Raw genomic sequence first — 13,205 nt, 5'->3', positions numbered from 1 at the left:
GGCCAGCAGGAAGTGTCGACAGACCTGCTCTGTAGCTTCGGACACGTCACTTCCGCCTGGGCCTGTCTCCCCGTTTTGAAAAGGAGGGGTTGGTCGGGCCATCGAATTAGCAAGTGTCTGTTGTGATCCCACCCGAGCTTCGGCACAGATGGGCCCTATCTCCTTGCTCCCGGCTCTGATCCATCCACGTATATGACAAACAGGTGCTGAGCACCTCACGGGGTCTGGTGCCGTCTTAGGAGCTGGGCAGTCAGCAGGGAGGAAGACAGGTCAGAACCTGCCCTTGGGGGGAGGCGGGGTGAACGTTCTAGTGGGAGCTTCCCCGGTCTGCTCCCTCTGTGGGTGCAGGTGTGGGGGGGTAGCATTGAGGGGGTCAATCTGGAGCATTCCCCCTTGACGGCTCCCTTGCCTGGAGCCCCATTCTCCATGACCTTGAGGCTGGACTCAGGGCTGTAGATGGAGGCTGGGAGGCATCGCAGAAATGGAGTCTCTCTGGGGCTTCAGATTCCCCATCTGTGAAGTGAGAGGGAGACCTGGGGGTCTCACAGGCCCTCTCAGCCCTGAAGGCTGGGCCCTGGGGACCACAAGGGCCATCAGAAACAGACGGTGGGGAGGCGGCGAGTCCTTGGAGGGCAGACCAGGTGTGTGGGCAGCATCAAGGGGACCCTGGGCCTGGCCATGAAGCCAAAGGGCAGGTCCCAATATGCAATCACCAGAGACCCTTGCAGGGGGAATTCAGGTTGGGGGTCGTGTCAGTGTCATGGGCTCCATGGAGCTCTCTGGTGGCCTAGCAGTTAAGGCTCCCACATTCTCACTGCTGTGGTTTGGGGTTGCAGCTGTGGTGCGTGTTCAGTCCCTGGTCCAGGAACTTTTGAACGCTGCAGGCACGGCCAAAAAATAGGGCAGAGATAGGGCAGGCAGGGCAGCAGGAACACAGCGCGGCCAAGGACAGCTCAGAGAGCCTGAGTGCCTGGGACCCACTGACAGCCAGAGGCAGCAACTGAAGGACGCAGGCTGGTCGCCACCACTGCAGGGTGCTGCTTCCTGCCCACTGAGTCTGGCCGTCCCCAGCCTTGGTCCCCCCTGGAGGGGCTCCCCAGGGAAGAAGTACCACCCCTTGCTCATCCCCAGGCCCCCTGTGAGTCAGACCTCCTCCGGCTGGGGGCAGCAATGCCGTCCCCTGTGACAGTGTGGACCCCTGTGGCAGGGTTCCTGGCACAGGCTCAGCGCTCAGGAGGGGCCGAGGTTCTAGGCGTTTTGTAAATAAGAGACGAAGACAGCACTGGCGGGGAAGGGGCTCAGGCCTGGTCTCCCAGCGGGTCCTGCCCCGGGACCCTGCTGGCTGCTGGGCTTGCCAAGACCTGGAGGGACCCTGCAAGCTTGGGGCATCAGGCAGAGGGTCCCTTGAGGGGCTAAGAGGAGGAGCAGAGGCTCCAGGGAGACCCCAGCAGGGGAAGGGCGCAATCACGTTCACGGCTCGCGGACGCTGGGGAAAGCCACGACCTACTGAGCCCTAATGTGCGAGGGATCTGGGCACCCGCCTGGTCTCCAGCTCACTCGTCTGTCTTCTCTTTCTCTGTCCTTTGTTTCTCTTGCCTTTGTCCCCTCTCCATCTCTCTGAAATTAAATGGGATCCAACTGCCAGCTCCCTGTGTGTTCTCCTGCTCACGACTCAGCCCTTTTCATTATTAATAGAAATATGTCCTCATTGTACAGCTTAATTCTGCTTATCTGGAGTGGATTAAGTGCTCACAATGACATGCAGTATTGATTCCTGAGCATCTCGGTTAACGGAATGTTGCCACCACCTAATTAGTTCCATAAAGCCGGTGGGGGATGGGACAAGAGGGGCGAGGGGGGTCTGGGTGGGAGTCAGGAGCCCTGGGTCCCCATCCCACATGTGATGTGCCGAGGGACACACACCGCCGGGGGCTCGGACTGCCTGCTCTGGGCGGCTGGAGCTGGGAGAGGAGGTGGGATCCAGGTCACCCCGAGTCTTCAGGGGGTCGGAGGTGCACTAGGTGAGGGCCCAAGAGCTCCAGCCTCGGACCCCAGCTGCACCCCCTGGGAGCCTGTGCTGTGAGGGCAAGGGTCTTGCCTTCACCATCCCTCAGTCTCTGCGTCTGTGAAATGGGCAGAGCTGTCAGTCTGGCTCTGGCAGGACACAGACGACTCTCAGCACAAGGCGGAGAGCGAGGTCTCAGGCAAAGGGGGACAGTGCCGTGTCCTGACGGTCCCAAGGGGAGCAATTCCAGCGCCAGCCCCTCCCTGAAGGGGAGGCTGGGGGCTGCATAGAAGGCCCTGGACCTTCAGTGGTAGGGACCCTCCCTCGTCCTCTCCCTGCCATTCTGGGCTCCTCACTGGCTGGAGCCAGACAGTCCCCACAGATCGGCCGTGGACACGCAGGTGGAGTGTGCACCCGGGGTAGACGGGCACGCGGAGGGCCCGGGGCAGCACACCGGGGCTGGTGCAGACCGCGCTCACAGGGTTAGGTGCCACCTCGGCCTCCGTAGCTTATGGGGGGTGACCAGGGACACGTCACAGGTTCTGCCCCCACTGGGCTGGGTGGCCCCTCTGAATCCTAGTCCCGTCTCTGTAAATAAGAGGTTGGCTGGATCTTTCCATCTTGCTTTGCTGAGCTAACCCCCCCATGCAGTACAAAGAGGCATCCCTTTGACCTGGGTTTGAATCCTGGCTGCTCCTCCCACCTAAATGGGGGCAGAAAGACCCTCCCTGGGGCTGTTTCCCAGAGTGGGGGTGGGGGTGGGTGGGAGGAGAGCCCCGCACACAGTAGGGGGTGCACTCAGTGTGACCTCTCTTGCTTGGTTTCATGTCAGCAGTGATGAGGCAGGAATTTTCCTTGAAAAGTTTTTTTTTTTTTAATCAGGTGACCTTCATGGGGACATGGTGGGACACAGGCCGCTGTTCAGGGCACCTGCACAGGCCTGGGCAGTGGGGAGGGCGGCAGCCTCAGGGGAGTCGTGGTGCCCCCCGCCCCCACATCACTCCCAGTGGGTGGGGCTCTGCACAAAGGATGCTCTCTGCACCCCCACCCGCCTCAGGTGCCCTGCCTCTGCCCCTGGCCTTCAGGAGTTTGGTCTCTGCCCCTGGAAGGCCCACCTGCTCCCGCCCCTGCATTTACCCCAAGCCAGCGCCAGAACTGAAGCGTTTTCCCACCAGCTCAGCAGTCAGCGCAGAGAGCGAAGGTCTGGGTACTTCTGAGATTCCAATTTCAGTCCCAGCCTTGGTCTGCTCGCCTGCCAGTGGGGTGAGCCTGCCTTTCGGTGAGGTCCCGGCACCAAAGCTGGTGTCCGTAAGGCCCAGAGCCCATGGTGGGGATCACGGGATGCTGGCCCGTCCCCGCCAAGGGAACCCAGGGCGCCCTCCACCGCCCTCCTGGTCTCCGCCTCCGGGCTGAATCACAGAGCAGAACCAGGCCCCCAAGTCTCATTTCCAGTTTTTAATGCTTTTCTTGTAAAACCCAACATATAAAACTGGCAGGGGACTGGAACACAAGTTCTGTACATTTTATATACACGAGGTCTGTGATTTCAAAACCATTGGAGAGAGAAAGGAAGACCCAGTCAAGGGATGTCACAGGTCACGGATCCTGACGGGCACCTCCGAGCGCCCGGCTCGGGCTCAGAGGACCATCCCGGCCGGAGCTGGCAGCCGCCGCAGACCCGGCACCCTGCACTCCGGGCACAGTGGCCTGCTGCTCGGGCTGGGTGCCTGGAGGGTGGGAAGAGACGGCGGGTGGGCAGGTGGCGTCTGCGGTGGAGGTGGGCAGCAGCCTTCAGGTGTCTGTGTAGATGGAGGGGATGTGACTCAGGCAGTGGTCGAAGGCCCCGTTGGGGAAGAAGCCGCAGTCCTCGGGGCCGCTGGACACAACATCTTCAGATGGCTGTGGTGGCAGCGCCGTGGGGCACGGGGCCTCGGCCAGGGCCTCGTAGCCTGCGGGGGTGGGGGACACAGGCCCAGGCTGGAGACCTTGGGGGCTTCGTTTTCTCCTCCCAGCTCCCCGCCCTCCTGCCCCGGGGCCCTCCTCCCTGCATCTCCTCAGCAGGGCCTGCTCTGTGCCCTCGGCTCGTCCAGATAAGGGAGCTTTGGTCGGGGAGGAGGGCTCTGTGGGCCTTGCCCCCGACCCCAGGGGCCCAGGGCAGCGGGGGAGCTGGGCAAGGGCTGGTGTGGGGAGGCATGTGGGGAAGGGGGTGTCAGGGTGGGGGCATCACAGCTCTTGTCCTCAGGGGCTGGTCCTCTCCTGCCAGAAGAACCCCAGCCCACCCCCACCTTTTAGGTCCCTCGGCTCCAGCAGACACAAGAAACCCACACAAGGAGGCCGGTGGTCACGGAAGCTCCATAACAATCCTACGAGGTGGAACTCATTATCCCATTTTACAGGAGTTCCCATCAGGACTCAGGGGTAACAAATCTGGCTAGCAGCCATGAGGATGCAGGTTCAATCCCTGGCCTCGCTCAGTGGGTTAAGGATCTTGCGTTGCTGTGAGCTCTGGCGTAGGCCAGCAGCCATAGCTCTGATTCAAATCCTAGTCTAGGAACTTCCATATGCCACACATGGGGCCCTAAAAAGCAAGAAAAAAAAAATCCCATTTTACAGCTGAGAAGACAAGCTTAGAGAGGGCAAGCCCCTTGGCCCAGGTCATAGTAAATGGGGAGCGGGGCTTTGAACCCAGGTCCATCTGGCTCCAAGACGCTTGGCATTTTCACTGGACACACTGGGGGTGGCGGGGGAGGGCGCTGTAACCTAGAGGGGCCGGGAGAGGTGATCCTGTCCCTGACATAAAGGTTCTGTCCCTGAGCAGCTGTCATGAACGTGCAGTGCTGGAGACAGGGGAGGTCTCAGTCTTCTTGTCTGTGCAATGGGATCAGACCAAATGATTCCTGAGGCCCCACGGTCCCAGCTTCTCGGTCTGGACTCAATCCCATGAGTCCATTCTCAGCTTGGCAGAGGTGTGGGCAAGGGCGCTGGATGCTGGGCTGCCACCCAGACTGCAGAGGAGAGAGGAGGCCAAAAGCAGCCCCTACCCAGGTGTGGGGCATAGACACTGCCTCCCGTCCCGCTCAGAGCTATTATTTCAGGCCTTCCTGAAATCCTGCCTAGGGCTGGATGAGGCCTGGTGGAGCACGGGGTCGTGAGAGCCAGTGGTGCCGGCCTAAGCACGCACCGATCCGTGGGAAGTAAACACGGAATATGTTTGCCTGAGCCTGCACACGTGCGATCAGGTCCACACCCGCCACTGGTGCATGTGTGTGACACATGTTGCCTCACAGAGGTATGTACACCACACCTGAACACAGGCTCACACCTGCACACAAGCACACTTACCTGAAACGGCTCAAACACGCTAGCACACAACCAGGCACATGCATGTGCGTGCACACAATGGAGGGTCCCGGGAGGAGGACACGTGTGTGCACAGGCAGGGCATGAACATCAGCATAAACACGATGTGAGCACACTTGCCGGCACGCTCCTTACACACTCACGGCGGCTCGCACTGCCTGGAATCCACTGTGCTGGTGCAGATGGGGAGTGTGCGTGCTCAGCTTTGGTCCTGGTGCTGGCCCCGGCCCTGTCCCTCCCCAGCTGCACACCCAGAGCTGCCCAGCCTCTGGGGCCGGGTCTCAGGCTCCCACCATCCTGCTCAGGAGGCCGTGCAGCTTCCAGCTAGACCTGGGCCCAGAGTCTGGGGTGGGGTGGGCTCAGCCCGGGGTGTGCCGGTACCACCCATTTGATGCCCCTGCTCTGACCAGGCCTGGCCTCGTGGTCTGAGCCCGATTCCACTTGGGCAGTGCACAGCCCTCGCCTCTCACTGGACTTCTCCGCCCCAGCTGGGAAGACCCAGGGTCCGGAAGGGGACATAGATGCTGCATTGAGGGACAAATGCAACTTCCAGGTTCTGTTTCTTCCTAGCAGTGTGGACTCTGCGGGTCGCAGTGCGCTCATCTGTTAAATGGGGATCAGTATTTGCCTCATTCCCTGCTGTATCCCCAGGGCCTACCTGTGCTTGGCTCAGTATCTCTCTCTCTATCTACCTATCTCTATCTATCTGTCTGTCTGTCTATATCTATCTATCTATCTATCTTTTACGCCCGTACCTGTGGCATATGGAGGTTCCCAGGCTAGGGGTCAAATCGGAGCTGCAGCTGCCAGCCTACACCACAGCCATAGCAACGCCAGATTCGAGGCTTATCTGCGACCTACACCACAGCTTGTGGCAATGCCAGATCCTTAACCCACTGAGCAAGGCCGGGAATCGAACCCATCTGTATCTACATGGACAGTGCGTCAGGTTCTTAACCCGCTAAGCCGCAATGGGAACTCCATCAATAAATATTTAAAGTGAAGTATCAACTAGCCTGGGAGCCCCCGGTCTGATGCTTCTCTGTGTGAGAGTGTGGAAGGGACACTGAGGCTGGGGTCAGGAGGGTGCAAATCCAGCTCCGTAGGGTCCTGGGACCTCCCTGAGCCCTTAGCTCCTGCTCTGTAAAGTGGGGATGGTTTATCTCACAGGGGCCCCTAGGCTGTGGGACAATGTGCACCAAGCCCCCATCACAGCAGTGGGCCTTGGTGGGCGCTTGAGGAGAAGAGGCATGCAGGTGGGGCTTACCTGTGGCAGCTAAAGGTGCACTGAGGCTGTGGTAGCCATTGGGCCGCAGAGGGTTGAAACCATGGGCCTCCCCGGCCAATCCGTCCCCACTGGCTGCAGGTTCAGCTGACCGGTAGCAGTCCCCGTAGGGGAAGCAATTCTGGATGGAGTGGAAACTTCCTTGGTAGCCTGCAGGGGGAGGTGGCAGATGCTGCATTCACAGAGGGAAATGCCCAGAGACGGGGGACCATTCCTGCCACTCTGCTCAGTCCCCACCCTGTCCCCAGCCACGGAGGGTGTGGATGAGAGGCGAGAGCCCAGGGTGGAGAAGGTAGCAGGGTCCTGGGCCCTCTCCTAGCTGTACCCACACTAGAGGGTGGGGCCAGGGGGGGGGGTCTCACGTGACAGTGCCTGGCAATAGCGCTTAGAGAGAAGGGACTGCTGGCCTTCTACCCGCTTCTGCTCCCAGGACCCCCCATCATTCACTGTCCTCCAAGCAGGGGCCACTCCCACCCCCGGACACTGCCGATGCTCTTCCCTCCTGAGCCTTGTCGATGGAACAAACTCTTCCTCAAAACCCCTCAGGACACATTTCCTCCAAGAAGTCCCCCCACTGGGCAGGTTGGGGCGGGGGGTGGGGTGGGGGGAGTCTCCCGGTTTTGTCCAGCGTGGCCCTCAGTGCCCGCCACCATCCCAGTTACCCTCCTGCCAACCCAGATCAATGCCTCCTTCCTCTCAGGCAGCCAAGCGGGGGTCGGCGGGTATAGAGCGAGAGAGCCCCCCGGCCACGGCTTACCTTGCGGGCTGGGCAGAGGCTGGGGTGGAGGGTTCTGGAAGGGAGGATAGGGTGGCTTGCTGGGGAGCGTGGGGAAGGGCTGGCCCCCCGGAGAATGGCTCTGGGAAGACGGTGGCAGCGGCAGTGGCCCGAGCCCCTTCACTGGGCTGACCATGGGCGAGAGGAGACTGGGTCCCAGCCTGGAGAGAACAGAGACAGCCATCAGCAGGACAGGCTCTGCAGGCTGTGGGGGCCAGAGGCACGCCTGCCGCTGCTTGCTCCCTTCTAAGAACTCCCTAGGTGACCTGCTCTAAGGCACAACAGTGCAGTTAGAAGAGGAAGCTTTTTGGAGTTCCTGTTGTGGCTCAGTGCTAATGAGCCCTGACTAGGATCCATGAGGATGCAGGTTCGATCCCTGGCCTTACTCAGTGGATTAACAATTGGGCATTGCCCTGAGCTGTGGTGTAGGTCGCAGACATGGCTCAGAGGCTGTGGCTGTGGCGTAGGCTGGCAGCTGTCGCTCTGATTTGACCCCTGGCCTAGGAATTTCCACATGCTGCAGGTGCAGCCCTAAAAAGTAAAACAAACAAACAAACAAACAAAAAAACCCCGAAGCTTTTATTTCTGGTTATGTTCAAACTGGAGTTAAATTTTGAAACCCTCTAAGCTTTAGAATCCAAAGGAACCAGTAGAGAGAAACTTCTATCTGGTGTTTAGAATCGAGAGTCAGCAAGGACCACTGGTTATAACTACGACTCTTGGAATCAACAGAACTGTGTTTCAATCCCATCAGCTCTCACTGGTCACGTGACTTTGGGCACCATGGTTCATGTCCCCGAGCCCTGGTTTCCTCGCAGGGTTGCCCTGTTCTCCACTAGGCAACTCCATTTCAGCTCTTACTGCCCAGGGCTACATACCAGCCACCCTGCTGGACCACACCCCTAACTCTGTGCATGCCACTCTAGCCACCTGCAGGGTGAGCCCAGGAACTGCCCCACTGAAAGCAGGGCAGCTCCTTAGCAGGAGAACATCCCGTGGCGTCACCAGTCACCTCTCACTCATTGAGCCTCTGCCTCGCCCCGGGCCCGTAAGAAACATTCACAGATCAGACAATCTAGGTTCAGAGAGGTTGCCCCAGATAGTCCCAGCCACACAGCACTGACTTCACGGGTTATAGTGAGGGTACAATTAAATAAAGCAACAGAGACCAAGCACCCAGCATGATGTGAGATGCATTAACTACTCTGTGAATCATCATCACATCGTCTCTTTATCAAAGAGATAAAGGAAAGGAAAAGGTCCAGATTGGCTTTTAATCCCCGGCACGGTGTCCTTTGGGAGAACTTTTGTCTCCATCTCTGGCCATCTCTCCTCTACTTGCATACAACCTGTGATGGGAGACTCACCACCTTCCTGCATACAGACCCTGAAGGGGGGTGCAGGCCTCAGCCTGTGCTCTTAGGAAGCTCATGTACTGAAACAAGACTGCAGCAGCCGAGCTGTGCAGCCACCCTGAGCCCAGCTCAGCCCCAGCTGGCCCAACATCCAGGCTGCAGGTCACTCACTGTATGCCACATTCCTTTCTCGGGCCACCTTCCTAAGCGCCTGAGGTCTGCCCACAGGAACCAAAATGACCCTGGGATCAGGGGGCTTGGGGGTTTGCGGACCAGGCTGAAGGCTCACATTTATGAAGCACTTATGTGCATTGCAAAAAGCACGAGAGCTCAAGGGCTCAGAGTATTTATTTTCTTGTTTGCCTTAGTGGATAAGTTGTTTTTTGTTTTGTTTTATGGTTTTTTGTTTTGGCCACCCCTGTGGCATGCGGAAATTCCCAGACCAGGGATCAAATCCAAGCTGCAGCAGTGGCAACAGTGGCTCCTTAACTGCTGGGCCACCAGGGAACTCCTACATTAAGGATATGTTGGCCCATCCACATTAAAATACCCTCCTCACTCAGTGTCACAGCCCCAGGTGGCCTTTTGAGGCTAGGCATGGTATCCCTGCCCACCCTCCAAGACCCAAGGAGGTGTGAACACACAGATCAGCACCTCTCTCTGAAGGCAGCGAGACGGTCTCATACTGGGGCAAGGAGATTGGGGGAGAGGTTGGTGGGCTTCGTGCCTGCGCTTCCTCAGGGACCCCGCCTGCTCTAACTTGGGCATCCTGCAGTCACTGCCCCTGTGAGGACAGTGCACTGCCATCCTTGCTATGTCTGGGACCCCTGCCATTCGAATGTGTGGAAGACAGCAGAAGAGGGACTCCACGCCGGGTCCAGGGTCCCCAGCCTGGCATCTAAGACGCTAGAGGGACACATCAGCCTCCTTTAATTAATGAACTGAATTCTTATCATGAATTCATTATCATTATCATCATCATTAGTATTTTTCGGCCTGTCGCACAGACCATCAAGGGGGTCTACCATTGCGCTGTATAAACTGTGGAGGGCTGTGCACAAGCCATGTGTCCTTCTAACCAGCTCTCCTGGCTGAGGCTGGGCCCGGGCATGGCCAGGAGAGAGGGTCCTCCTCCTTCCAGCCTGCTGCTTGGTACCCTCCTGTCTTGGGCCGACCCCATCCTGGCACCCACCCCCGGCTCTTCGCTGACTTCCTGTCCTTCCCCTCCCCTGGCCTTCTCAGTCCCTCCATGCTCAGCACTGGGGCTGGCACTCCGCAAACAGCTGATCCACACGAACGCATGGATTTCTGAATCACTCAGCTACAAAACCGAGAGATTAACAGCACTGCAGAGTTAAGGAGAACCAGATCTGAGGGGGAAAGAACCATGCCTTTTCAAAGTTTGTTTTCCCTGTCTCCAACCTGCCATAAATTCACATTTGCCACCTTCACAGCCAGTGAAATTAAACAGAACACACTCTCTCCACGGCAGACGTGAGGGCTGAGGTTACGTTGCTCTACCTGAACTCTTTAAAAGGAAAAAAGATCATCTGGAGTTCCTCTTCTGAGTCATGCAAATGATCCCTAAATCAAATATTTTTGCTTCAATTGGAACCTATAAAAATTAATATAAAACCTTACTGGCCTGGCAGACTAGGCTTCATACCTCGTGCAGGGCCGGGGAGAAAAAAAGCCACCCTATTGGGCGTCTTCTCTGAGCCAGGGTAAATAAATTTGGTCATGAAGTCAGGCCCTCTTAGCATATTTTTGAGTGAATCAGATAATTCTGTCAAGCTATTTAACGTCCCAGCAAACCACCGGGGAGCCACGAGTGGCCTTCCCTGTTGACTCTGGCAGGAGGGGAGGCTGAAGGCCTGCCCCCCCATCCTCGCCTCTTCTCAGGGGCTGAAAAAAGAAACCCATTCAAGCTGGGCCTGGGCCTGGGGTCAGGCGTGAGGGCCCTTCTCTCGGGCAGCCTGGGGGAGCCTGGGCGCCCGGCTGGTGGGATGGCCCTGGCCGTAGCTCCTGCAGGCACGGGTGGCCGGGCAGGCCGGGGGTCCCATCTCAGTCTTGTCATCACTCTGCCTCTCACTGCAGGAATTTGTGACGGGCACTTATGCAGGCGGCAGGCAGGTGATGAATGAGGCGGAGCAGAGTGCACAGGCCTGAGTGGGAAAAGGCCTGTGTAGTTTATTTGCCTTTGGTTGGTGATGTTTTGACGCTGGCTGGTGGGTGAGCAGGTAGCCTGAGCCAGTGGGTGGGTGAGGGACCAGGGGCTAGGGTCCATGGAACCTGTACCAGGTGACACATACAATATCAGGCATGTGTAACTGATCCTTGCCACCTGCCTAGAGGAGGGTATCTTAATGCCCATTTTACATTAAAAAAATTTTTTACGGCCGCGCCTGCGGCATATGGAAGTTCCCAAGCTAGGGGTCAAATCGGAGCTACAGCTGCAGGCCTACATCACAGCCACAGCTACATCAGATCCTCAGATCCGAACTGTGTCTGCAACCTACACCACAGCTCATGGCAATGCCGGATCCTTTACCCACTGAGCGAGGTGAGGGATCGAACCTGCATCCTCATGGGTCCTAGTCAGGTTCATTACTGCTGAGCCACCATGGGAACTCCTCAATGCCCATTTTACAGAGGAGGCAAGCAACTGAGGCTTGAGGAGGGCTTGGTGTTCTGGGTCCCCCTGTGCACTCCACCAGGCGGCCTCTTTGTGGCTCTTCTCTCACCCACGGCCAGTCTTCCCCTGCCCACGAACACCCAGGGCACACCCTGCACACCCAGGGGCTGGTCCCTGACGGGTCCTCCTTTCCCCGCCTAGCCACTTTCCCCTGCGCCCGCTCATCCCACACCTCTCCTGCCTCCCGGGTGTCCCTCCTTCCTCCACAGGGGCACTGGCTCAGGCTGCCATCCTCCCACCTTCCGTGCTACAGTCCAGCCCCACGCTTCTCACTCCAAACCTCACTTGCTCAGAGCTTGACATCCTCACACAGTCCTGCCACAGGTCCTGTGATCTGGTGCCGGGGACCTCTCTCCCGAGGTTGTCACTTCACATGAAGGGTTGGGAGTCCCCCAAAGACACCAAGCTCTCACCATGCCTGCCCACGCTCCTGCTGCTCCTTCCTCCCAACCTCTCCACTCAGCCAACTCCTGCTTACTCTTGGAGGCCTGGCTTAACACCACCTCCAGGAAGTCTTCCCTGACATCCTCCCCCACTGCACAGGCTTCTTCTCTGGGCCTCCACAGCCCCTTCAGCCTCCTTCCCTGAAGGCGTGTGCTCTGTGTGGTCAATACCTATAGGTCTGTCACAGTGAACTTCACCAGGGCCAAGGTTATCAGTGGCCCCAGCACTGGGCCCAGGGCTCTGCCCACATCAGGGGCTCAATAACTGGACACTGAGTGGATAGAAGAGTCAGTAGCAGGCGGAGCCCAGTGAGGGGCCCTAGACAACAAATTTGGTGATGAACTCAGGCCGGTGACCCCAGGCACAGGCAGGCCAAGGCCAAGGCAATGGCCTCGAGAAGGAAAAGCAGAGGAGAAGGAAGGTGCTGGGGCCAGGGCTTGGGGGACAAGTCAATCGAGTCCTGCTGGCCACAAGCAAAAGTGGCAGAGATGGCAGACCGGCAGCTGGGAGGCCTCCCTGTGCCCATTTGCAAGGAAAACAGATTTCCCAAGCACTAGGGGCCAGCAATGAGCCCATTCACCATTTCTAGCCAATTCAATGGCCACAGTGGGAACCACACGGAATACAGGAAGAGGCCCCCTCCGTGCCATGAGCCCGCGGTCAGGGCTCCAGGATAGCCCCTGCAGGCCCAGCAATCGTCACAGCTGCGGTGGCTGGGAGCAGAGGTGAGGTCCAGGCAGGCATCTCTAGAGTGGGCAGTGGGCAAGCTGCTCATCACACATGGTGCAAACCAAAGAGGAGTCAGGGTCAGGCTCCCAAGGAGGCCCGGGGGTGGCTCAGAGTGCAGGGCTGGGTGAGGATGCAGCACCTTCTCAGGGGCCACACCCACCGGAGACAAGGGGGCACCAAGTAAGGCATCAAGAAGCCCACTGAGAGCACTGATGACACAGTGCACGCTGTGGGTTCAGTACCGAGCACAGTACCCAGTGAGGGCGGCATAAATGTTGGCTGTTTCCATTACCAGTAATGCCCTCACCTGTTGCCCACACAGGTGCCCACCTGCTGGCCTGGAGGACTGGCTTGCTGTACATACCCATCCCTGGTGCTCTCGGCCGTGGGCAGAGGGGACAGATGGTGCTGGGAACTGGTGGTAGCATCCAGTGGGTGGTGCCTGGAAGGGACGTCGTGCATAGGGGGCAGGATGCCTGATGCCAGCCCATTATGGGGGGTGATGGAGCCAGGATACATGCCTGCAGGGAAGCAAACAAATTTCACTGGGCTTCAGC

The 13,205-nt window shown here is 58.4% G+C and overlaps 1 protein-coding gene across 1 annotated transcript in view; it reads right to left on the bottom strand.

Moving 5' to 3' along the window:
- Positions 1 to 3,445: 3,445 nt before the first annotated feature.
- The window catches only part of GLIS1 (GLIS family zinc finger 1), an 88,994-nt gene continuing 79,234 nt past the window's right edge, over positions 3,446 to 13,205 (bottom strand). The window contains exons 6-9 of the mRNA XM_047789044.1: positions 13,013 to 13,169; positions 7,408 to 7,586; positions 6,633 to 6,800; positions 3,446 to 3,954 (exon numbers count right to left, since the gene is read on the bottom strand). Of these exons, the coding sequence (XP_047645000.1) occupies positions 3,797 to 3,954; positions 6,633 to 6,800; positions 7,408 to 7,586; positions 13,013 to 13,169 (662 nt within the window). The 3' untranslated portion in view covers positions 3,446 to 3,796. The remainder of the gene's footprint in view (positions 3,955 to 6,632; positions 6,801 to 7,407; positions 7,587 to 13,012; positions 13,170 to 13,205) is intronic.

The sequence above is a fragment of the Phacochoerus africanus genome, chromosome 8, assembly GCF_016906955.1.
Source record: "Phacochoerus africanus isolate WHEZ1 chromosome 8, ROS_Pafr_v1, whole genome shotgun sequence".
Classification (NCBI taxonomy): Eukaryota; Metazoa; Chordata; class Mammalia; order Artiodactyla; family Suidae; genus Phacochoerus; species Phacochoerus africanus.
This window is presented reverse-complemented; position numbering and strand designations above follow the sequence as displayed.